A 26107-nucleotide genomic window follows, 5' to 3' on the forward strand; every position below is an offset into this window, starting at 1 on the left:
GCGGAGCTAGAGCCCCAGCCCGAGCGGGGCGGGGGAGGGAGGAGCCAGAGCGGCCGCCGCCTCTGCCGGAGGAGCCGCGGGGCCGCCACACTCGCCCCCCGCCCCCCCGCGCTCACTCGCACTCACACCCCGGCGCTGGAGGCGGGCGGCCCGGGCCCCACCGGCCCCCCATGGACGCCCCCGGCACGGGGCGCTGAGACCCCCGCGTCGTCGCTCAGCTCGGTCCAGCGCGCCAAGCCGAGGTGAGGAGGAGGGAGCGAGGGGGCATTAATATGCAAATGCATCGCGATTGATTATGCAAAGCCGCGGGTCTCTGGCCAGCTCGGAGGCGGGCTGGGGGCACCCAGGGGGTTCTCGCCGCCGACCTCAGCCTTTTCCCGGCGCCCGGGTGACCCTGTCACAGCCCGAGAGCTAGCCACTTACGCCCTGGGGCAGGAAGGTGCTGTTAAGTGGTCGGTGGGCCCCGGGGTTCGCCCGCGGAGATGGCGTCTGGGCCTCCCCTTCGAGGGCCCGCCCCGGCCTCTGTCCGGCCGGTCTGCAGCGCATTCCCGGGCTGGGCCCCGCTGCCTGCCGAAGCTCCCCCGCCCGCCGCGCCGCGGTTTGTTTACGGTGTGCCAGAAGCCTGTCGTGTCCCCTCCAACCTCCTTCCCCCCACCCCCACCCCCAAGCCAAAGGGACCGAATGGTCTTTGCAAAGCTGTCTTTAGCTATGGAGGGCAATGTGGGTGCGGCAGGGTGGGGGGGGCTTGCATGGGCTGAGGGAGAGAGAAGCCCCCCTCCCCTCCCCACCTCTCCAGTTGAGCATGGCTTTCTAGTTGCAACACTTCTAATTGCAAAAACGCGGCGGGTGGGGTGGGGTGGGGGGAGTGTGAGTGTGTAGTAGTGAGGGTGTACTTGATGGTCTTGGATGATTAGGAGATTTGCTAGACTGTGGTTGGGGAAGAAAGGAAGAAATGGACCCGGTGGTGTGTGTGTGTGTGTTTGTGTGTGTGTGTGTGTGTGTGTGTGTGTGTGTGTGTGTGTGTGTACACGCGCGCGCGTGTGTGCGCGTGCATGCTCCCCGTTTCCCTCCCTTTGCAACGAGTCTCTGGTGCCCCTTTTCTGTCTTGGGCCCTCCCTTGTCCAATGTGAAAAGAAGGCCTGGGAAGATGTCAGAGGCAATGGAGAGAGCCACCCATTTTAGGGACTGGAGGGGGAGCACACAGAAGGAAAGCCAGAGAGACGGGAGCCTGCCCCTGAATGCTGGCTCTGGACCCAGGAGGGGGAGGGGATGAAGGGGGCCATTGTCCAAGATGAAGGGGGAGGCAAAGGTGACATGCAGACACAGATATGCCTACACAGACAGCTACATGCACACCCAGGGACACCCAGGCAGATTCAAGGACAGGAGCTGCTGGACACACCCACATGGGGACAAGGAAAGAGGCAGGCGGCCACTGCATAGTGGAGCTCAAGGGGTGGGACACACCCACGGGAGACCAAGAGCAGAGCGGAGAGACTGCCTATGCACATACCCACGCACAGGTTCACAGGGAGATGCTGTCACACAGGGGGTAAGGAGGAGTCGCTGTCACCCACACCGAGAAAAGTCACTATCGAATGCACGCATGCACACACACACACACACACACACAGCAATTGCATACAGACGCACAATCATAAAAGACTATGATTCAGAAGCACATACATGTTCACATGTGCCCAGTCATGCTGCCGTTATTTGCTTACCATGACAATCACTGTCACTCAGGCAAACAAACAAACAAAAAACAAGACAACAACAACAACAACAAAACGGAGCTACACATCAATACATATGTACACGACTTAGCAACAAGTATTTTCCTGGATTCAGCTATGGAGCTGAGTTTCCGTAGACAATAAAACCTCTGCTACCAATAAAATCAAATTCATCCGTGTTAAAAGACTCTTCTGCATAATGGTGCAAAACATGCATTCCTGATAACGTAGTCTCATTACTGTCACTTGCCATACCACCCAGTTACTAGATGGCAAGCTCTTTAAGACATGGGAGAATCTCTAGAAAAGCCCTGGATCCCACCCAGAGCCTAGCACAGTATGTGCTCTGTAAACACTTGTGAATTGATTGACTGTGGGAACTCCGGGCACAGGTGCACTTTTTTACACCTTGTATTTATTGCAGGTGCAGGGGCCACGCACAGGGCTCCCCTTCTGCAGTCACAGGTCCCACCTGGCAGTGTCCAGATAACCCTGTAGATCGACACATTGTAGCTGGGGCAGGAATGCTCTCAAATGCACATACGCACAGACTTTTCCCTTTGGCTTCTTGCTATCTTTTAGGCTCAGGCAGTGTGTAGCAATGGGCTCCCCCCCTCCTCTTTAGAGGGACAGAGAAACAAGAGCAAAGTGGGTGCAAGGGGGTTCCAGAGGGCCGAGCCATAGGCCTGCAGCAGTGTCCAGTGACTTCTAGCAGCTGGGTTTGTCCTAGTTGCTGGGGGAGGGGTGTCTGAGGAAGAGTTGGGAGTGGCTCTCTGGCCCTCTCATCCCTAGCCTATAAGCCAGTGTGGACCTGGCTGCCTCTGCTTTGGATTATTTGGTTGGACTTTTCCTGGGGACCCTAAGTTGTCCCCAGCTGAATGCTTGCCTCCCACTGCGAATCCGCCCCTTTTCTCACCTCTGGCCCTCCTGTCCAAACTTGGAAGCTTTCCTTAGGAGGCCGTAAGCTGGCGAGTGGCTGAGTGAGTGAGGTGTATTTTTGACTTGGAATTCCTCTCTAACTCTGTCTCTCTAACTCTGTCTCTGTCTTGGGGTGTCTGGCTCTTGTTGTTTCTCTGCCAGTTTGTCACATTCTCTCTTGCCCTGTGCTTGTCTCTGTTTCTGCCACAGCCTCTTTTCTCAGAACTGGCAGTAACACTCTTCATACTTTTCCAGTTGTTAATACTCAAATTCAGGCTCTCTGGCCCGCCCAGCCTTCCTCTGGGGTCAGTAGGAGGCTGGGGGGGCGGTGTTGCTCAGTTGGCTGCTCAGGACATCCTGCACTTCCTCAATGCTGCAGATGTGGCTGGCCAGCAAATTTGGGGGGCTGGGAATGGGGAGGGAAGGGGAGTAGGCAGCTACTGTGCGTGTTGACCCAAGCTGGCAGGCCCCTCTAGGGATCCTTAGTCCAGTTCAGTGGGAGCACCTCAGGTTCAAGCTACTGCTCTTAAGGAGCCAGTGAGGAGGCTCCTCCCCTAACTGGACCCAGGTGGGAAAACCATGCCCCCCACTTAGTGCAGTGGTAGGAGCTGGCGGGACCCAGCTGGGTCTGAATTAGAACTCATGGCCTTTCTTCACATCCCTGGCAGCTGAGACCCACCTCAGAGATGTCCCCAACAGCTGTGTCTTCTTTGCCCAACTTGGTTCTGAGGGTACAGCTGTTTAGACTGTGCCAATTTGGCAGGGGTAGGGGACTGTAGCCCACACATGAGACCAGAAAGGGTGGCTCTTTTAGGGAGGGAAGTTGAACAGAGGCTAATGGCACAGAGGACCCAAAGCCTGTAGGGGGGCAATGCATGGGGTGGGGCACTAACACGCCTGGCCATGCTCCCTCTAGCCTTGGCCTGCTTGGATAAGAATATATTAGTAATGATTCCGTCATAGAGTACTCAAGACTTCAACAGAAAGATAAACTGAGGTTTGTCACAGGGGCTGCTTAGCTAGATGAAAGGACAACGTCTCCTCTTTCTAGCAGGACATTTCAGGGTTTGTGTTATCATGGTTAAAAGCGGGATTTTGTTGTTTGCTCTGGAGTTCAGCTGCCTAGGTTTGAACCCTAAATGCCTCCAGCTAATTGTGTAACCTTGAGAAGGCTTTAATTTCCTTCTTGCCTTATCTGAAATTACCTGTAAACTAGAGACCATAATACCTACCTCATTTAGCTTTTGACATTTACAGATGCTAGAATATATTAAATGCTTGGGAAGCTGAGGCAGGAGGATTAAGGCCAGTCTCACCTACATAGAGTTGAAGGCTAACCTGAGCTACGTGAGACATTGTTTCCAACAGATAAACACATATATACTGTTTTAAAAGTGCCCCGTTCCTAACCAGGTGTAGTGAATGGCACAAAGCCACTGGATGGAAAGGCTGGGAAGAAAGAATAGGAGTTCTAAGCCAGCCTCGCATATAAAGTGAGACTTCCCACCCACCACAAAGAACCTAGTTCATGCCTGGAGACCCTGGGTTTCTGGAAGAATTTGGGTAGAGATATAGGTCTCTGGATCCTTGCAGGAATGGGAACAACAGAGGGGAACAGAGAGTGTCTAGCCACCTCACCCTCTGGATCACCTCTCTTGCTCACAGTTTTTTTTTTTTTTTTTTCCTAACAAGACCCACAGCAGGCCTCCCTGCCCGGCCTCCTCTGACCCCTCACCTTTTATCTTAAAAGGAGCCCTTGGCATCTCAGCCTGGGACACACCTCCTCCGCTAAGGGCACACGCATGAATGCTGGGTGTCACCACATCTGTCTTGGGACAAAGCTCAGTGCTGGCAATGAGAGACACAGATAAAGAGAGCATATACATGAACAAAGGCAGGGTGGGCTACGTCAGCCTAGGAACTTGGAGAGGAGAGCAGCTCCCTTCCTCCTCCTTGGGGGTCCCATCACCCCAGGTACCTACCAGGACCTAGTCCTGGCTCACAGATGCCAGAGTCCCTCTGTACACAGTGTCCACTAGTAAGAGGTGGTGGCAGAGAGGCAATGGTCCAGGACGTAGCACCTGGAAATCCTGGATCTGTCCTGGAGTCCCTTACTTGGCTGTGGGTCTAAGAATCAGGATCCTCTTTCCCACAAGCCCCATTTATTCAACCCCTGCTCTTTAAGGTGAAGTGAGGCCAATGAACGAGCAGTGTCCCTTAGTAGATTGACTTGGAGCCTTTGGTGTGAGAGACGATCTCAGTTCCAGGTCTCACGGCTGCCGTGGCACTTAGGGGAACTTTGGAGCCTCTTGAGGGGAGGCAGGTGTGGTGTGTGGACAGAATACTGGCTGGGAGTTGGGGGCTGGGTTTCTGCCATTCACCAGTTGTATAACTTGGGGCCTGGCTTTTTATTATGTAGTACCTGCTTAGGGTAAGGGTCAAGAACATAATATTGGACATAGGGCTGTAGCTTGCTAGCAGAACTCTTGCCTGGCATGCATGAAGGCCTAAGTTTGATCCCCAGCACTGCAGGAAGAAAAGGCAAGACAAATAAGGCAAGACGTTAGCATGCTCAATCTGTATCGCTGCCTGGCATGGTAAGCTGTTCCTGTGGATTTCTTTCTCCTCCCCAGGCTGAGGATGCACGTGCCACCAGGAACCAGAGACAGTTCCGTCTCTCACTGAGACATCTGTGGCTCTTGCGCAGCTGGACACGTGTCCTTTTGCCTGACGGGCAAGAGCTGGGGGTACCAATAGGGACCTCCTTCCTGTTTGTCAGAGAGGTCAGAAGTTCACAGGTAGATGGGGGAGGGGTGCTGGGGGAGACAAAATGGATATTATTGCACCCGGAAATACTGTCCTGTCTCTTTGCTTTGGAGGTGGGCATTTGACCTGGAGAGCAGGGAGTTAGGGTTTACAGTTAATGCCAGGGACACAGCCACGCCCACTCAGCAGTGGCAAAGAGTGGTGGTTTGAGCCAAGCAGCCGCCCACCTTCTCGCCTTCCTCCCCCTCCCCTTCCTCTTGTGAGGAAGAGACGAGCTCCTGGCTCGGAAGCCCTGGCTGGGTGTTTCATTTTCTCCCTTACCAGGCATGGGGAGGAGGAGGGGACAAGCTTTGGTGATTCTCTGCATTTTCATACACATCAGTGAGTGGGTGTGTTGTGCATGCATCCATGTGAGAGTGTTTTGTGTATGTGTGGGCTGGGTAGGGCTCTGAATATCTCCTGGAACGGGTACTGGAGTCCTGCAGTTCTGCGCATGCGGGGTGAATGTGTGAGTCTGCACGTGTCCATGTGTGTGCCTGAGACTCAGCTGCATTTGCTGTTTTCTCTCTCTCTCTCTCTCTCTCTCTCTCTCGCTCGCTCGCTCTCTCGCTCTCTGCCTCTCTCTCTCTTGCTCGCTCTCTCTCTGCCTCTCTGCCTCTCTCTCTTGCTCGCTCTCTCTCTGCCTCTCTCTCTCTCTCTTGCTCGCTCTCTCTGCCTCTCTGCCTCTCTCTCTCTCACACACACACATGATAGCTTTCCCCCTTCTATTCTCTCTTTCCTTCCTTTTCTAATCGTTCTCTCTCTACCCTTCTGTGTCTCCTGTCCTGCTCTTTGCGTCCCTCCCTCTGCCTCTGCCAGTTCCGACTGGGTTGGGGTTAGCTCTTGCCTCCCTGGGGTGCCTAGAAGAACATCCTGTCTTTCTTTTCCCCTACACCATTCCTTCCCTTCAGAGGTGACACTTTCTGTGGCTGGCAGACAATTTCTTCTGCTTTAGAAGAGTAGAGTGCAGGAGTACCCCCAAGCCCTATGCCCATGATGCCATCTGCTGCAAGCGCCTTGGCCCCATGACATTCATGCCTCCAGCGTTCAGCTGCCCCAGCTCCCAGCTCCAATTACCCTGTGGCTGGGGGTGGAGTGGGGAGAATATACTATGCCCATTTTTTTTGTGGGGGGTGCACCTAACTCTGCTTTCTTGGAGACTTGGATCTCCTGCTGCTTTTTCTGAGGGGAATTGGAAAAGGGGGTGTGAAATCTGGTGGAGGCTGGGTATACACCTATCCATCTCTTGAATGTGGAGGCTGGGCATGACCAGGGAGGTGACCCTAGACCTAGCACCTAGCACCCGTTGATACTTTATGGAACTAGCCTGAACTAGGGGAAGGGAGAAGAAGCAGGTGGGAAAGGCTCTAGGGGTGTGGGTTGGGAGCACCCTCTTTGATGTTAATACTGGGCATCTGGCCCAAGACAGGCTACTGTTTATGTCTTTCTGCCTTTGACCTGCAGGGGGGAATTTCCTGTTATATTCTTTGTGATGGTGGTGGCGGTAGAGTGAGGACAGGGAGGATCCTTTGTTTAAGCAACCAGTCTCCCTGTCATGCACATCCCCCATCTAATCTCCCATTCCCTGGCATTAAGGCCTCCAGTAGCTAGGAAATCTGACTTCTAGGTTATTGGTCTTAAGTTCTAGAATCCCAAGCAAGATCCCACCCAGAAGCGCTGCCTCTCTGGTTCCCCACCCCCACACCTATCTATAAAGCTATGCCTAAGTCTGTGTGTGTTTCTCTGACACCTGCCAAATAGTCCCTGCCTTCCTGCCTTCAGTCTCTCCTGGCACTGGGATAGCCGAGAATTGGGTGGGGCAATCATGCCCAGTCCTTACCTGAGAACAGATCAGGGGAGGGGTCTGTGAAGGAGGGAGAGGCCCCAGCCCTGGGGGAGGCATCTGTTTTAAAACATAGGGGACGTGTTGCTACCACAGGTCCTCAGTAGCCATAGATGCCCCCTCGCCACTGTTAGGTTTGTGGCTACTTGTGGGAACCCACGTTGGCACCGGGCACGTCTGCACACAGATGCCTATGTGCCTGTGCATGCCCGTGTATGTTTAGGGCTCCAGTGGCTGCCCTAGCCTTTCCACATTACCCTTGATGATTCCATAGTATGGAATCAGGACATCTATGTGGGATGATTGGGAGTTGGGGAGGAGGGTTCCTTCTGCCCATCCTAGTAGCAAGCGAAGGGGAAGGGGAGAGGGGGGTGTGAACCTACCCACAGCACTATTAATAGCCCACATGCCAGGCCACCAAGAACCAGCTGTCACCGTGGAAACCATTTCAGCTCCCCCCTCCCCCAGCCTCCATGGGGTGGGACTTAGGCCGGGCAGAAGCACCCCCCACCCATCTTTCTTTGTTATTTCCCTTTCTCTCTTTGTCTCTCTCTTTCATCAGCCTCTCCTCCCTTTATCTGTTCTTCCCATCTCACCCCTTTCTCTCCTGTTTTCCTTCTCCTTGCTCCCTTCTTTCTTGCCCCCTACTTTCTTGACACCCCTGGCTCTACCCGCATCCTCCCTGCCTCGTCTCTTTGTTCTTCCCTCTGTATTTTTTTCCCTCTTTGCCCATCATTCCTATTACCCGTCTCTTCCTCCCTTTTCTCCCCTCTTTGCAGTAAGCTCCCTCCCGTGTGTGTGTGTGTGTGTGTGTGTGTGTGTGTGTGTGTGTGTGTGTGTGTGTGTGTGTGTGTGTGTCAAGGATGGCTGAGCTTTCTTCAAAGCCTTAAGGACAAAGTTCAGGGGCCCCAGAAGGTAGAACCAAAGCCGGGTACAGATGCTTGGAGGTGTGCATGCTAGACGGCTAGGGGAGAGGCCCTGCTGGCAGTCTTGGGAGTCCTTTGGGGGTATCCCAGGGATCCATAAAACTATGGAGTAGGACAGACAGCAGTGGGAACCTGGCATGATGCCCATGGATGCCACATTGGCTTCTTGTCCCCGTCCCCTCATTGCAGAATCACTTAAGATTAATGAAATGCTTCCCCCTCTATGGGCATCTTGCCCATGCTGCCACCCAACAGCTCTTATCTGACTAAGAAAGAGTGGGTTGGTCGCCAAGCCAACAGGCAGATGGGTTCTGCTGTCCAGTTGTCCATCTGAGTGCCTGCACCCCGTAGCTCTACCCCCTCTGTCGCTCTGGGTTTGAACTCTCCACCTCCCCCTGCAAAAGTGGTACTAGAAATGAGCTGGGGAATACTAAACTGGACTCCAGAAAGAGGGGAGAGAGGCTGCTCTTCAGGGTGGTTATCCTTGGCATAACAACACCCTTCCCCACTAACCTTTTCCTATCTGTAGCATGGACTCCCATGGTTTCATGCCTTCCTGCATGCTGGGCCTCTACACAGAGCCCCATATGTCCTTGGAGAGGTTTTCAGATGTCCCCAGGGGTTCTAGACTCCTGCTAGGTCAAGCAAATGCCTTAAGTGGAGATAGCACCTTGACCTTCTTCCGGTGCCAGGAGTTAACCATAACCTGGGCTATACCACATGGCACTAGAACACATTCAACTCAGCACAGAGGTGGGGCAGACAAGGACCCTGCCCCTCCTGCTGTGGGCACGTGCAAGCCCTTGGCAGTGCCCAGACACATTTGGAGTTAAGGCTGGGCCAGGGAGGAGAGAGGGGAAATAAACAGGGTGGCTTCGATTGGCACTGCCCCAGGTCTGCCTTGTAGCAACTGGTAGTAGTGGGATACTGGGGGGGGGGGGCACCTCCAGAGCTATGGCCCGAGGCAGGAGCTTCCCATGCCACTCGCTCCTCCTGGGGTTCCCTGCCAGTCCCTGCCCACAGCTGCTAATACCCATTCCTACACACCCCACACCCCAGCATTCTTTGCCTGCCCCCAAGGCCTGTTCCCTAGGGCTGCCCCTCTCTCTGCTTGCCCACTCCTGGGTCTGCCTCCTCCCTTCCCTGGGGGCACTTGGGCCTCCGGCTGGCGAGTGGATTTTTCCAGCTTCTGTAAACAAGTGATGGCAGGGTGCCAGGCGGGCAGGAGACAGGCGGGGGCAGCACCGCAGCCAGGGTGTGCCAAGCACTGAGGCACGGTGGGGAGGGGGGTGCGGGGAGGGAGACACCCAGACCCAAAGAAAGAGAGAAAGAAAGAAAAAAATTCAGACAGACAGATGGACTAAATGAAGCCTTACTGGGCACAGAGAGCAATGGGAGACAGAACAGTCTCTATTGTTCAGCCCCCAGAATGCTCCTTGCTGTTGCCCCTCTGTTCTAGCTAAGAGCAGTAGGCCCCAGTGCCCGGCCCTGGGCATCCCCACCCACTTCTTCTCCTCCCCCACCTCCACCCCTTAGGGCTGGCTATGCCATTATAAATTTATAACAGGAATTTCTCCACAAGCCAAGAAAAACTTGACCTACTTTCTTGACGGCTCCCTGGGCTAAGTCTCCCCGCTCACCTCCCCCCCCATTCCTGTCCAGCCCCTCCAGTGCCCAGTCCTAGCCTAGGGGTGTCAGAGACAGATTGGGCCCCTTTTCTGGGCTCCTCCTATTCTCTCCACCCAGGGGTTGCCTGAGTGCAGAAGCCTGCCCTTCTGCCCTGCCCCTACCCAATGCCCTGCTTTATCTCTGCCCCCTCCTCTTGCCTGACTCCTTATCAACTCAAGGGGGTGGGGCAGGGGGCCCAAGGCAAGGTCTCTGGTACAACAGCCACGTGATGGAGTTGTACATGGGAGCCGTACCCTTTGTCCCTCTCCCTTATGTCCGCACCTGCCTATGTGCATACGCACAGGACGGCACAGGCCTGCATCAGGGTCACAGTGGGCAGGCTCAGAGGAACTAGAGGTAGGGGCTTAGTCTAGCACCACTCCAGCGCCTAGTAGCAGAATATGGCTAGCTTTAGAGATAGGCTGTGGAGTTGTTATCTCTAAGCCAACTGCTTTCTAGCTGCATGAACTTGAACCATAGCAAGCTTTCTGAGGCTCGGTTTCCCCTTCTGGAAAATTCATTTTATTTTAATTTTTTTTTTTTGATGTTATACTGTTTTGTTTTTGAGACAGAGTCTCACTGTATAGCCCAGACTTACCTCGGATTTGTGACAGTCCTCCTGTCTCAGCCTCCTGAGTACTGGGACTATAGGCTACATCATCACCTCTGGATCCATCTGGGGGAAGAAAGTTGTTTTTCCTTGTTGTTATTTTTTTGTTTTTTTTGTTTTTACAGATGAGGTCCTTAACACAGACTGGTCTTAAACTTACTGTGTGGTTGAAAATGACCCTGAACTTTTAATCCTCCTGCCTCCAGCTCCTAAGGGCTGGGATGACACACATGCCTGGCCCTTCTGTCCGCAGAGTTCCTTTGCCCGCTTCAGAAGGCTCGGATCTGTTCAGTTGACATCTATACGGGGTAGTTCCCTTCTCCTTTCCCCGCCCTGGTGAATGGCAGCTGATCAGCTAAGTCAGCTAGTTCTTATCCTTCCACTGGACGGTGGGATTTGGGACTTGGTGTGAGGGATTTAAAAACCCTTAAAGGAACAAGGCGTGGTGGTACATACCCTTATCCCCCCACAGTCCAGAAGCAGAGGCAGGTAGATTTCTGTGAGTTCTAGAACAACCTGGTCTATATAGTGAGTTCCAGGCCAGCTAGAGCTACATAGTGAGGCCTAAACTCAAAACAAAACAAAACAAAACAAAACAAATCCTCAAGGGGCAGGAACCGGGGTTTCATTAATGTACAGGAAGCTGAGAGTCAGTTCTCATTTGCTTCTGTCGTCTCGCTCCTCCAAGACACTATCGTGGGGCAGGGATATAAGCCAGAGGTAGAACACAGGCTTGTCTTGCCTCCAGAAGACACTAGTGTGAACATTCACAATTCCTATATACTATCCCACTGCCCCACCCTGCCTTTGTGGGGACCCCTATGCCTGTGGGGCAAACTACTTGTCTCTGCTCCCCTCTTGTCCTATAACACTGAGGAAGCCTAAGAAACCTTGGTTAAAGGGTAGTAACAATAGCTAATGTTTAATAGGCGCTCATAAAGGGCCAGGCATTTGTTCAAATGTGTGAATCCAGACTTGTTACCTGCTGCATAGATGACCTCATTCTTTCCCTTCATCCCTCCCTGTGTCTGGGGCCCGCGTCGTAGCTCTCCAATTGCACCTGTGATATGATGTTATTCTGGTCCTGTTCCTATACCTACCCTCCATCCCCGCTGCCATTTTGCTCCAGGCCCTTGAAAACTACTAAATATCTCTACCAAATCTTGTTCACTGACATACCTTGATGGCAACAACTTCTTACCCCTGCCTCTCTCTTCTCTCCACAGGCATCTCCAGACGGGACAAGTCTCTGAAGACTTCCCAGCCCCTAACCCAGTACCTTTTCCCAGTTTGCCCCTAGCTCTCCCACCTGCCACTCCCTGTCCCCTCCCACCACCAGCCCTCCCGTTTTTTGGGGTACAGGGCATGGTGTGAAAGGCTGAGTACTGAGGGGGGTATTATGGGTGCTGTGCCCTAGGGCGCTGGGTGGCGGGGGGTGGGTGGCCTGTGGGCGTGGGGGGGGCAGTGTGCCCACCCCAGTCTCTTGGCGTGCTGGAGGGCATCCTGGATGGAATTGAAGTGAATGGAACAGAAGCCAAGCAAGGTGGAGTGTGGGTCAGACCCAGAGGAGAACAGGTAACGAACGGGCCTGGCAACCTGGTAGTCATAGCAACAGACATGGCTAGCTCTCTGGATGAAAGAGAGCTGGTCTCTGTTTTAGACACTGACTTTAAGCCAGCAAGCCTGCTGCCTATCTTAGTTTATATGTTCATATGTCTCAGGGAGTTGGGCACTTGGATTGAAATGCTCATTTTGAAGGAGGAAGTGGTAGGAAACAGAATCATGACAGACAGCAGACACTTAGCCCCTTCCTTGGCAGTGCTGGGCCGTCTCGACGCCCCCCACTCCCCCACCCCATTGTCTCCTCTCCATTGTTACCCTCACTTGAGCATGTGTGATCTCAATGGCCTGGCCATTTTGTTCTTCTTTCTCCCCATCCATTCACAGCCCGACCACAAATAAGCGTGTTATCCACAAGCCATGGTGCATATAACATAACATTTCCGGGTACAGGCACCAATAACTATTGGTCACAGCCCACACTTATTTTTGGAATCTATTGGAAACCCCACACACTCTTCCTTGTTCACGGTCAAAGGCGGGGACTGCCATGCAGCTCCTCCCAGGAAGTGGAAGTACACATCAGCTAGGGAGAGTTTGCCTCCTTCCACACGGATGAGGCGGTGCACATACCACTAGGGAGACAGTCCCGCTCCTTGGCACTGCCCTGCGTCAGTTTAGAGGGTCTCTGCTTTCCCTGTCTGCTCCAAGTGGCACAGAGCTCTTTCCCATTTGGCATGATGTCCCAAGAGCAGGGTACATCCTGTGCCTATGGCCAGGGAAATAGTGGGGGTGGGGTGCTCTGGGGAGCAGTGTAGCTAACCGTTGTCTAGGAGAACAGGTCCTGAGCCAGAAGGCCGGAAGCTTGGCCATGCAAAGCCCTTGGGCCCAAGACTGTTTTTTGTTTTTTTTTGTTTTTTTTAATGGTTAAAGTGATCATGGAATTTTATTTTATTTTATATTTCTGTAGTTTTTAATTTATTTTTTTATTAGATATTTTCTTTATTCCAAGACTGGTTCTTTGGAGGGTCAGAAATAGTAGATGGAATTTGTGGTTGTGTGAGTGGGGTACTGGGTAAGAAAACCCCTTCCCTAAAAGCCCCTGTCTCGCGCTTAGACTTATGAGACAGACTGTTCTCACCACGTAACTGCCACTTGGATGGCCTGTATTTCCCTGCCTACACTTCTGGGAGAGCCTGCTCTTAGGTCTTGTAAAAAGGTAGAAATGAAGTTCCTGGTCCCTCAGAGCTGAGGGGCACCTCTTCTCCTGGCCATCCCCTCCCCCATAGCTATATGCCACCTTGTGGCTGTGCGTGGAACTGCACCAAAGAACCTCTGAGGTTGGTGGTAGCCAGAGCCTCCCGCCCGACTGGGACCTAAGTGGTCTGAATTTCCCTGCACACTCATACCATCAGAAGGCGGGAGGCAAGCCTGACCTTCCAGCCGTGTAGGAACCAGACAGGAGTAATCCCCAGGGTGTGTGAAGCACAAGGCTGTCTGTGACCGTGACCCTGGCCAAGGTCACTGTGTCAGTATGTTGGGAACTGTTTCGGGCCTTAGGAGGAGGGGCCCTGGAACGTGGCACACACAGGGTGGTTGTAGAAGGTTATGCAATCCTTCCATGCATAGAGGCTTATGTAACCCGTGTGTACCCAGGTTATGTAACACATATGTGGAAAACCTGGCAACATATATGTGCAGTGGCTTGAGAGTTGCTAAAAAAAAATACCAGGCATGGAGAAGTTCCGGGTCCTTTTCCTGGCTGATTCTAGCATGGCGTCCCAGCATAGGAAAGGCCCCTTGTTTTTCTGATTTACTAAATGGAGGCTCTGAACAGGGTAATCTTGATATTTTCAGTTAGCATGGGTTATTTAGCATGTGTACATGGCCTAAAGATTGAGCAACATGTTCACACGGGACAGAGGGACGGCACCATAAAGTGCCTGTCCAGATGTTCTGTAGCACATGGATACATAGCAGAAGTCATAGAGAATGCCCAGAAAATTGCATGCGATTGTAGATCCTAAGGCTTATTACCATACTTGGGTTTATACTGAAGGCTGCATAGTTATTCACACGCGTGGGTGTCATATGGCATATATATACATTTGAAAGGTTACATAGCTTTAAGAATATTCCAAGGAGCACTTCAGCATATTTGGCATATATTAAAGGCTTAACTGTGTGAGCTTCCCATATATTGTGGCTGGAATGTATATGTGTGTATGTGCGCCTTAGAGCAGCGCCTTCGTGTGAGGGGTGTCTGTGTGTTTGGGGACTTTTGAACATTGCTTGTATGTGAGGTATGTGTGTGTGTGTATTTTGGGGGTCTCATAGCAATACGAGTCTGTGTGAGTGTGCTGGGCCCTCAAACATGGTTTTGGCCCCATCTAAGTCCCTTATCTCTCCCAAGCAGTTACCAGATAGCTAGACCCCTTTCAAGCTTTGTCAGCTGATATAGGGGTGGGAGGCAGATTAAGGGCATAAGATGGGGGAAGCCAGGCCTGGGTGGGAGGAGGTGAAGTCTCTTAGGTGGGAAGGGACTGCCCAGAGGCTACTCTGTGTGATTCTGCCTACTTTGCCCCATGCAGTACCAGGTCACCAGATGGAAAGCGAAAAAGAAAGAACGGCCAATGTCCCCTGAAAAGCAGCATGTCAGGTGAGCCTGGCTACATGTGCCCACCCCTTGCCCTCTTGCCCCCTTCCCCAGCACACTTGGCTTCCTCCCAGGCTAGGCCTGCACCTCTCTGGAGGGAACAGCCTATAGAACATGGGTAGGATTTATCTGGGGATGAGAATAGTGATTCCAAATCTATTCTGGTCTTTGAGAAGGATGTTGGTCAGGAAGGGCCTCTTTGACCCTCCCGTGACCTCGTCATCAAAGGATCCACCAGCCTCAGGCCATCTGTTGTTCTAAGATGGGTTGTCCCCCCCCCCTTCCTTAAGCTATTCTATCGCTTAGATGTAACATGGAAGAAAACAAAAGAGCCCTGCCTAGGCCAAGTACAATGGTGACTACCTGCAGTTAGAGCGGTTTGGGATATTGACATAGGAGGATGGCTTGAACAGGGGTTCAAGGCCTGCCTGGGGATCACAGTAAGATCCAGGCTCAAAAATAATACATGGAAGTGGGCCGGGTCCCTGAATGGACAGTCAGAAGAATGACTTCCATTATATATATATATATATATGTATACATATATATATATATATATATGTATATATATATATATCTGAAGGGAAATCCTCACTCCCCTCCCCTGACATGTCCCCAGGATTTTTCCTCTCTACTTTGAAATAAGGAGCTGGTCCCTCCATGATGCTGGGCTGGGAGAGGAGTGAGAAAGGCAAAGTTGGGTGGGTGCAGTGAAGGACTCGTCCACTGGGCTCCACCCCATGCCCAATGCCTCTACTCTTTCCCCCTCCCAGGGTATATCCCTAGTTACCTGGACAAAGACGAGCAGTGTGTCGTGTGTGGGGACAAGGCCACCGGTTATCACTACCGCTGTATCACTTGTGAGGGCTGCAAGGTATGGATGAGCCGTCTCCTGTCCCTTCCCCATGGCCCGACCCCCTTTGAGTCTGGCACCTGAGTAATTCAGTCTCTATAAACATGTAACCCAGAGTGTACCTGTTATAGCCTTTTTCTTCTCCTGCATTTATCTGGTCACTTGTTCATTCATAACCCTTGCTGTGACACTTGTACCCCATGTGTTTAACCTCTCTGAGTAGTTTCTTCACTACTAAGATGGGGATGATCATGCTCCCTTCATCATAGAGTTAATAAGCAAATTAAATGAGCTAATTCCCCTGGCACGGCTTTAAGTAACTGCAGAGGGGTGAGGAAAGGGTATAGCAGAGGTAAGACTCGTGACTGTGATAGCCTTTAATACAGTGCGGAGCACATAGGAACACTAAAGGGTCAGACATCATTCATGTTTAGTGCATTAGGAAAAAGGGGTGTGAAGCTAAGTGTGCTGCACACCTGGGATTCTAACACTTGGAAGAGAAGAGTGAGGCATGAAGATCATGAGTTCAAGGTCACCCTAGGATGTATAATTGGTTCCGGGCCAGCCTCAGCCACACAGGAAGACCCTGTATCAAAATAAGAATGCCCAGTTCAGTAGCTCACAGCTCTCATCCCAGCACCCCGAAGGCACAGGCAGCCTGATGCCTGTGGGCTGAAGCAAACCTGATCCACATAGTGAATTCCAGACAAGCCAAGGGTACACAGAGACCTTGTCTCAAAAAAACAAAAAAGAGTTGGGGGGGGACACAGTATGTGTTGTACTCGCAAGGTCCTTGCACTCTAACAAATCTACAAACAGGATCAGTGTGTTTCAGGACCTAAGTCATGGAAGCCGGGGAGTTGGCCCTGTGGAAAAGTGCCTACTGCACAAGCCTGAAGATGTGAGTTCAGTCCCCCAGCTTCCACATAGAGAGCCGAGCAGAGCAGCATGCCTGTCCGTGATCCAAAACTGTGAGGCAGAAACAGCAAGATGCCCAGGGCCTCCTGGCTAGCCAGTGTAGCATGTCAGTAAGTTCCTAACGAGACCCCGTGTCACATACAAAATGAGGTCAGAAAGGTGGAGAATGATTGAAGAGGATCCTAGGTATTGACCCCTGGCCTCCACATGCACATATACAGGTACACACACTGTGCATGCACACACACATATACTCTATACCGAAGATTCCTGGGCCACCTGCGGTAGTAAGTACACTGCAGATCCCCAAGCTGCTGCATACCCTACTTAGTCCAAACCTCTTTGTGGCAGAACCTAGGAATCTGCTTTTAACAGGAGTTCCAAGTGCTCCCAATATATTAGGACCTGTGCTGAAGGGTCAGGATGGGAACGTAGAAGAGAAGATGGCCAAAGGTTCTTTTTAACAGAGGATCAAAGGCCACAGGCTTGGAAAAGCTTATTAGATTCAACCAGTTTCAACCTGTATGGCTTTTCCGGGACTACCACCTCCTGCAGGTACAGGTCTTTCCAGAAAGAGATCATTTAAAAGTGAGACCAGGCCTGGTGGTAGATGCCTATAGTCCCATATTCAGAAGATGGAAGCAGAATGATTAGAAGTTCAAGGCCAGGCTGGTGAGATGGCTCAGTGGGGAAGAGCACCGACTGTTCTTCGGAAGGTCATGAGTTCAAATCCCAGCAACCACATGGTGGCTCACAACCACCTGTAATGAGATCTGATGCCCTCTTCTGGTGTGTCTGAAGACAGCTACAGTGTACTTACATATAATAAATAAATAAATCTTTAAAAAAAAAAAAAAGAAGTTCAAGGCCATCCTAAACCTATGCCCTGGCTACATAAGACCATCTTTCAAGTCCAGCAGTGGTGGCGCACACTTTTAATTCCAGCACTTGGGAGGCAGAGACAGGCAGATCTCTGAGTTTGGGGCTAGCCTGCTCTACAGAGTGAGTTCCAGGACAGCCAAGGCTACACAGAAAAACCCTGTCTCAAAAAACCAAAACCTATCTCGAGCTAACACACAAAGGCACATACACACAGAGACACACACACACACACACACACACATACACACAAAGGCACACACATAGACACACACACAGAGACACACACACATACACAATGCAGAAACTTGAAGTTTCTCTCTCTTAATGTCAGCCAAGCCAAAAAGCCAGTCTAGATCCCAAGTTTCATAGCCCTGTTCCTGGAAATAAAAGTAACAATGTAGCCAAGAGCAAGGATCCTCGGCTTCAAGGACATCTAGGTCCCAGGGGAGCAGGCTTCAGACAGACGCGCCCCTTTCCACTTATGGAGCTTGCTTTTTAAAGTTTAGAATGAGGCCCAGAAGTCTGCAGCTTAGTGAAATAACTTTAATTCACCCCAGACCTAGACTTTCAGACCTCAGGGTCTTCTAGAGAAGTCGTAGTTTTGACATCGAGGTTAAATGTACCATGCAGGAAAGGCGCATGCCAGGTGCCCATCCCAAAGTAAGGTTCAGCGGGCGTTGGGACTCACCTTGCTCTCAGCCTGATGCTTCAAGTGTTTGCTGTAAAACAAAGACTCACGCAACAATGTAGAAAAAAAAAGCTTACAAGCTGTTAATGTTCCCACTCAGTGCATTCTCTTGAACCCAATCTTCCTATTTTGTTTGTTTATTTATTTATTTATTTATTGGTTTTTTGAGACAATGGTTTCTCTGTGTAGCCCTGGCTGTCCTGGAACTCACTCTGTAGACCAGGCTGGCCTCGAACTCAGAAATCTGCCTGCCTCTGCCTCCCAAGTGCTAGGACTAAAGGCGTGCACTACCACCACCTGGCTTTTGAATCTTCCTATTTTATAAATCGAATCTGCAAGGATAATAGGCAAAATAGTGCCCATGAGAATGCTTTTGGGACCAGTATTTCCTTTAGAGTCATTGAGCAAGATAGTCAAGATATTACTTGGACTCTAGGGCTGGCAATGTAGCACTGTTGGTTGACTATTTCCTTAGGGTTCACAAAGCCTGGGTCCCATCCCCAGCATCGTATAAACCAGCTGGGATAACGCATGTTTGCAGTCCTGCCACTCCAGAGGTCAGAAGCTCAAGGTCATACTTGAGTATATATCGAGTCTGAATCCAGCCTAGGCTGCAGGAGGCTCTTTGTCTTGAAAAATATACAATACTTTTTTATTGTTGTTTTGATTTGCTTTTGATTTCTCGAGACAGGACAGGTTTTCTCTGGGTAGTTTCGACTGTCCTGGAACTTGCTTTGTAGACCAGGCTGGTCCTGAGCTCACAAGAGATCCACCTGCCTCTGCCTCCTGAGTGCTGAGATTAAAGGCCTGGGCCACTACCGCCCCTCATAGTACATTTAAAAAATTATTCAAAGTAGACTTCTAAGACCTCACTGCACCCCACAGCAGCGCAGGCCCCCTGCTGACTACCCCACACTCACTGTTCTTCTGCCAGTATAGACTTTCCTCATTCCTCTCCAGCCCGGGGCGGCTGGGGGTGGGGGGGTGGGGGAACATGTTTTGTTTTTTTGTTGTTGTTGTTGGTTTTTTTGGGGGGGCAATCTCTTTGGCCTGGCAGGGTCCAGCAATTCCGGCCCCACAGTGACATGAGGAAGCCAGGTGATACTCATTTCCCTAGCCCCTCCCCTACTCGGTGAACTGTGCAGTTGGCTCAGGAGAGAAAGTCTTAAAGATGAACCCTGCTTCACACACCTCCACCCTAGGGCTTCTTTCGCCGCACAATCCAGAAGAATCTCCATCCCACCTATTCCTGCAAATATGACAGCTGCTGTGTCATCGACAAGATCACCCGGAATCAGTGCCAGCTGTGCCGCTTCAAGAAGTGCATCGCCGTGGGCATGGCCATGGACTGTAAGAGGCACCTATGGGGCAGTGGAGTTGGGCAGCTATAATGAGGTTTAATGCAAGGGTAGCAGATCTCTTCTTGGGCAGAGTGGTAGCCAGTCCAGGTTAGGCTTGATCCCAAATCCCATTTGGTACCCTCATCCCAAAGGAAATGGAAGTCCTGTGTAGTCTTTTCTTTCTTTCTTTCTTTCTCTCTTTCTTTCTTTCTTTTTTTTAAGGTTTATTTATTTTATGCATATGAGTGCTCTCTCTATCTACATGTATACCTGCATACCAGAAGAGGGTATCAGATCCCATTACAGATGGTTGTGAGCCACTATGTGGTTGCTGGGATCTGAACTCAGGACCTCTGGAAGAGCAGACAGTGCTCTTACCCACTGAGCCATCTCTCCAGCCCTTCCTGTGTAGTCTTGATGCTTCTTGCGGTTTGAAGAGGAAGTTATTGAGTAAAAACCTCTGTGCACCCAACCTAGCAGGGTCCCTGCTCCCCTCGGGATGGCACATCCAGATGAGGAGGCACTCTTTTCTTGACTGTAGGTTGGTGAGAAGGCTCACATAGCTCAAACCAGAACCTATTTTTCCTTGGACCAGCCTAGTTGGAGTTGACTTGGTCCTAGTAATTAAACATGATTTGTATTGTGCCATCCTATTGCTAAGTGATTTGGGGAGCCACTTGACCTTTGTACTAAGGCGAGTAATTTCTGAGCATTGGAGGGGGTTTGCCATGCAAAGTGTCTTTTCCCTTCAACAGTGGTTCTAGATGATTCGAAGCGGGTGGCCAAACGCAAGCTGATTGAACAGAACCGGGAGAGGAGACGAAAGGAAGAGATGATCCGCTCACTGCAGCAGCGACCCGAGCCCACTCCTGAAGAGTGGGACCTGATTCATGTTGCTACAGAGGCCCATCGCAGCACCAATGCCCAGGGCAGCCATTGGAAACAGAGGCGAAAATTCCTGGTAAGGAGGCATGCACATTGAGAACTCTCTTGGAAACCTTGGTTTAGTTCAGCCCAAAGCTGGTGCTCTGTACTTGTTGGTAGTGAAGATTTTGTATACCTGTACATGTGCCTTTGCTTTCTGGGGCCTGCCTGTTCCAGCTAGTGGGATGCTCCATGAGAACTGGGCCTAAGCCTCTGAATTCCAGGATGGAGTTAACCCATAGGGACTGAGGACATAGTCCCATAACCATATTTTGGGACATCTGCAGGGGGCTCCAGGCATTGTGTTCAACCCTCAGAGGACTGACTGCCAAGTGGATGATTGGTTTGGAAGGAGATGGGCCAATGGGGCCTGGTTCCCTGGTAGAGGATGCTAAGGGGTGGGAAATGCACTAATACATTACCGGACGTCGAGCAGATGTGTTTGCAAAGGACTAGTTGATGACTCTGGCCATACTACTTAGCTGTGCTAGGCCTCTGTGGCCTAGAAGTGCTAGTGATTCTGTTTCCCATAGAGATTAGTGGCAAGGATTAAAAGGAACTATGTAGAGCGGGCACCCAGCCTGCAGCCTGGTGTCATGCTTTCAGTAACTAGGGCTTCCTTTTTATTGCAATTTATTAACTCAACTACTGTTCACATCATTATCAACATTAGTACGTCTGAAATGCTGTCTCCACTCTATCCTCTTCCCTCAAAGTTGAAGCAGAGACAGCTGTATAGCAGGTTCCACTGGGACTTTTTTCCCCCAAGCTGCCTTGGAGCTCCCCCTGGTGGGGAGGGAGTCTCTGTGAGTGGTTGAGAGGGGTCTGCAGCCCCAGCTGACCCTCATCTCTCTCTCTAGCCGGATGACATTGGCCAGTCACCTATTGTCTCCATGCCGGATGGAGACAAGGTAGACCTAGAGGCCTTCAGCGAGTTTACCAAGATCATCACCCCGGCCATCACCCGTGTGGTGGACTTTGCCAAAAAACTGCCCATGTTCTCCGAGGTGAGTGGCAGATGGAAGGAGAGACTTGCTAGAGGGAGCTTGGGGTCACTCTCCAGGTCACAGAGCCTCACTGGGTATTCCTCTCATGTTCTCTGGACATGGAATGATTCTTACAGACCAATAGATATTCAGCACATGAGTGTATGCACACACACACACACACACACACACACACACACTCCTATTCTATCTCCAGGCAACATGACTCATCTCTTCGTTCTGCCTAGCACTAACTAGAAACAGACTGCTGTACTAGCTGTGGGACCTTGGCCAAGTTACCTACGTGTTCTATACTTCAGTTTCTGAAGGAGCCTGGGAGAATGATGGGACCATACCCTTAGACATAGCTGTGAGGTTTAAGTGCAAATGGGTGGGGAAGACCTGGCACAAGGTGGGGGAGAATGTACTGAAGTGGTCTGTGGTCGTGCTGTTCCACAGCTGCCTTGCGAAGACCAGATCATCCTCCTGAAGGGCTGCTGCATGGAGATCATGTCCCTGCGGGCAGCTGTTCGCTATGACCCTGAGAGTGACACCCTGACCCTGAGTGGGGAGATGGCGGTCAAGCGGGAGCAACTCAAGAATGGTGGCTTGGGTGTAGTCTCTGACGCCATCTTTGAACTGGGCAAGTCACTCTCTGCCTTTAACCTGGATGACACGGAAGTGGCTCTGCTGCAGGCTGTGCTGCTAATGTCAACAGGTATCTTGATGTGGCCAAGAGGTGCCATAAAGTTCTCAGGGCTCTTGCTTGCCACTCCCCTTAATTTTGCATAGGTTCTGTCTCATCCCTTCTCTCCCAGGCCCACTCTCTATAACCCAGACCATCCCCTGCCCAGCTAGCCTATGCTCTGTTATATTTTCTTTGGCCTCCAGACTTATTTATTGCCTCCGACTACCAACCTTCTCTCTGCCCATTCTTCCACTGTTTCCAGCTTCCCTCTCCTCTCTGCCATCTCTTGATTCCCCCATCTTCCTTATGGATTGCTTCATAGCCGCAGGCCCTCAGTGTCCCTCCCTGAGCCCCAGTCACCTCCTCTTGCTAGGTGACTGCTCCTACCTGAGTCCCTCAGTGCCATTTTCTTCCCTTGATCCCTCCCAGTCTCTCTGCCTCAGTATCCCTTCATGCCGCCCCCCATGTTTTCTCTAGCAGTTTTCCTAGACCTTCTTGCCCTCATGTCTCATGCCTTTCCTTCCCCTCAGACCGCTCCGGCCTGCTGTGTGTGGACAAGATCGAGAAGAGTCAGGAGGCCTACCTGCTGGCGTTTGAGCACTACGTCAACCACCGCAAACACAACATTCCGCACTTCTGGCCCAAGCTGCTGATGAAGGTGACTGACCTCCGCATGATCGGGGCCTGCCACGCCAGCCGCTTCCTCCACATGAAAGTCGAGTGCCCCACCGAACTCTTCCCCCCACTCTTCCTGGAGGTCTTTGAGGATCAGGAAGTCTAAAGCCTCAGGCGGCCAGAGGGTGTGCGGAGCTGGTGGGGAGGAGCCTGGAGAGAAGGGACAGAGCTGGGGGCTGAGGGAGAACCCCCATCTCTTCTCTCCTTCCTCCCATTCTTGGATAGATGCAGCTCCCATACACCCCTGCACTGCCCAGCCCCCTCAGAACCTCCAGCCCTTGGACAGGGCGATAAATGAACTTGCTATGAAAGGCAGTGTGGGAGGCTAGGACCCAAGTTCTAGAGTCTCTGGGACCCCAACCTCTAAGAAAGTAGGGGAAGGGAAGAAGAACTGAGAGGGACAAGCCATCTTGACTGTAGGATCAGGAGGAATGAGGAATAGGGCAGGTGCCCTTACTCCCTATACACACAGAGAGCCCTGCCAAGTTCCTTGGCCTAGATTTCCCTTCAGGCCACAGGTCTCTACTTCCCCAAATACCTGGGTCCTGGGTGCAAAGGACAGCTTGGCTTGGCTTGGCTTGGCTTAGCTCCTCCCCTGGAGGCTAAAAAAGGTAGTCATCATAACTGCACTTTGGAAACCAAGCGAGGGGAGAATATAAATGAAGAAAAACTAGACAGAAAAAAAAAAAACAAACAAAAACAAAAAGACAAAAAAAGAGAGCGTTAGAGAGCGAGCGAGAGAGCGAGAGAGATGATATTAAGTTATTAGCTGAGGCTGGCCCAAGGGGAAGGATCCCCCTAACCCCCCTCCCCTCCCCTTCCCACCCCCATGCACTTTGAGAGCTGCCCTTCCGATCCCCCAGAGAGAAATGCCCCATCCCACCCCTACCCCTACCCACCCCCACCCCCCCCCGCAGACCTACACAAGTAGGGCTGCCACTCAGAGCTGTGAGAGGATACAACAGGGTCCCGGCACCCCCCTCGCCTTGCCCCCCACCCTCGTGCCCCTTTGGCACCGCACCCCAGTACTTCTGCTCTCTGCCACTTGTGCCCGCTGAGTTCCATCTACCTCTCACGCTGGATGCCAGCTGGCCCCTCACCAGCCTGCCCTGTTGCCCACACAGCTCCCCTTTCAAGTGCCCAGCCCCAGGGGCCTCCTGTCCCCCTCCTCCCATACCTTGGCACCCACACAGGAAAAACTGTGGCCCGGGCTCCTTCCCTCTTCATATCCTGCAGTATTAGCTACAATCCAGATGCTGCTGCGTGGGGGGTGGGGTGGACATGTGTGTCTCCCAGAACCTCCACCCCTGTGGGACTCTTGTTTCCTGTCTGTCTTCGGGGCTCCCTTTGCTCTCCTTACTGACTCCCACTGATGCACTAGCCAGACATAGGGCAGGTTGGCATGCAGTGGGGGTGTTTCTATCAGTGGCACTTAGCTGGGGCCCAGGGGAGGAGGCAGTTGGCTCTCCTCCCATTTTCTTTGAAGCTCTTTAGGCCAGCCATCCCTCTGCCCCTGGGAGCCCTCTCCCCTCTTCTTTTCTAATTCAGGGACTTTGGCTTGAGCCACCTCCCAGCCTCTGGTGAGGAGTGCTCTGTTGGTCTGCGCTTGGGTGAACTGCCGCTTCTTCCTCCCCCTCCTCCTCCTCCCTTTGGCTAACAGCCCACTCCTCTGCAGAGAGAGAGAGAGAGAAAGAGAGAGAGAGAGAGAGAGAGAGAGAGAGGAAGTGGCCCTCCCAGAGTAGAAGGGATGGGAGGAGAAGGAGGAACAGAGCAACAGAGCAGACCAGTGGCCCTGGGCACAGGGCTGCATGTCGGCAGGGATGGATGGGTGGACATAGATGCCCCCCGGAAGCCATGGGGAATGGGGCAGGGGGGCGGGGGCGGGGTGCCAGGGCTTCCTGCGCTTTGCACTATTGGGGCAAAAATGTCTTAAGCAGTGGGGAACCTGCCACCCCACTCTGACCCTCAGCCTGCCACAGCCCCTACACACACACACACACACACACACACACACACACACACACAAGGCAATGCTTTGCTGTTCCTAGGGCAGTGTCCTCTGCCACTGTTCAGGTGTTCCAACTGGGCAGAGGCCTGGAGGAGCGTCTCCTGTCACCTGTGCATGTGCCTGCCCCGCTCCTTGGGGCCCCTGGGCCACCTGTGCTATCTTTGTCTCTATCTTCTTTCTCTCTCCTGGGGTACTGATTTCTGTATTCCTCCAATCCCATGGATAATACTCTCATACTTCCCTCCTATACCTGGAGGCTCAGTGGAGTTCCTGACCTGCCTGCTGTCTCACTCCACTCATCCCGACTCCCCTCCCATTCTCCATTCCCATTCTCAGCCATAGGCATGGCCTCTTACAGGCACTTGGGAATTCCCTCCCCCCAGTAATGAGCTGTGAGCCCCTTCCCCTCAGCCCTTCCCCTTCCCCTCAGTGATGTGGAGTGTATGTATGTGTTCCTACTGTGTGAATGGATGAGTGAGTATACGTTGTGGGAGGAGCCAGAGAGACTCAGGAGTGCCACGCACCTGCTCTAGAGAGGCAGCTGTCCCAGTCCCTGCCATGGAAGTGGGGGACAGGGCCCTCTCCTGGGGGCCATTGGTGCTAATGGGGGGATGGCCTTGGCATGGGTGCTTAGCATGCCTTCCCCCAATGTTGGCCCGGGGCACTAGGGCAGGCAGGGTGGGGGAGCAGGTGCAGTATTGATGGGAGGGATGGGTTGCTGGGAGAAGGTTGGGGGGCCAGGCCAGGACGAGGGGGTGCCAGAGCCATGACCACTACCCTGCCCTACCACTGCCTCTCCATCTCAGTATTCCCCCCACCCCCATCACTTATAACACACATACCTCATCCAGCCTCCTCCCTGCTCAGACTTGGGGAGGGTGGGGGAGGAGGAGCCCCTCCCCCTTCCCCGGGTGGTAGGTCTACAGGGCTGGGAGAGGGCAGGGCGTGTGACACAGACACCGTCCATAAGGGGGACATTACTTCCTGCCCTAGGAACTCCTGGGTGGAGGAGGGGGACACTACCCAGAGGCGCTACTGAATGTATGAGAAGCTGGTGCTGGGGTGGGGGGAGGGGGTTGTGGCTAGAAACAGGGAAGGAGATATAGGTCCTTTCCCCAGAGATGGGTGGGACCGGTAGGGGTGACTCGAGGGGCTCCTACTCCTGCCCCACAGTTGACAATCAGTATGTCTGTTATGTGCGATTTTTCACCCCGTTGTGTTTGGGTCAGGATTTTAAAGAAAGATATTTTTATGGTAATTGTTGCTCGTCTATTTTACTATATATTTATGTAATAAATATATGATGAAAATAACCCCCTTGGGCACCCTCCCCCCTTAGACTTGCGTGCTGTTTCCCCATATTCTCCCATCTGCTGGCAGAGTACCCACCCCACAAGCTGACCAGATGGAGAGGTGTCCC

The 26107-nt window shown here is 52.2% G+C and overlaps 1 protein-coding gene across 1 annotated transcript; it reads left to right on the plus strand.

Annotated features, from left to right (window-relative positions):
* Positions 1 to 25945, plus strand: Thra (thyroid hormone receptor alpha). Its single transcript, XM_031350693.1, has 9 exons — positions 1 to 242; positions 11736 to 12084; positions 14661 to 14728; positions 15499 to 15599; positions 19269 to 19416; positions 20162 to 20367; positions 21191 to 21337; positions 21776 to 22034; positions 22535 to 25945. The coding sequence occupies exons 2-9, from the start codon at positions 12032 to 12034 to the stop codon at positions 22783 to 22785; spliced, it is 1233 nt and encodes a 410-aa protein (XP_031206553.1). The 5' UTR covers positions 1 to 242; positions 11736 to 12031; the 3' UTR covers positions 22786 to 25945.
* Positions 25946 to 26107: the final 162 nt, after the last annotated feature.

The sequence above is a fragment of the Mastomys coucha genome, unplaced genomic scaffold (genome assembly GCF_008632895.1).
Source record: "Mastomys coucha isolate ucsf_1 unplaced genomic scaffold, UCSF_Mcou_1 pScaffold5, whole genome shotgun sequence".
Classification (NCBI taxonomy): Eukaryota; Metazoa; Chordata; class Mammalia; order Rodentia; family Muridae; genus Mastomys; species Mastomys coucha.

Coding starts and splice junctions, on each gene's coding strand:
- Thra (XM_031350693.1), top strand. CDS start 12,032: ATGGAACAGAAGCCAAGCAAGGTGGAGTGTGGGTCAGACCCAGAGGAG. Junction 21,338..21,775: donor AACTGCCCATGTTCTCCGAG/GTGAGTGGCAGA, acceptor GCTGTTCCACAG/CTGCCTTGCGAAGACCAGAT. Junction 22,035..22,534: donor TGTGCTGCTAATGTCAACAG/GTATCTTGATGT, acceptor CCTTCCCCTCAG/ACCGCTCCGGCCTGCTGTGT.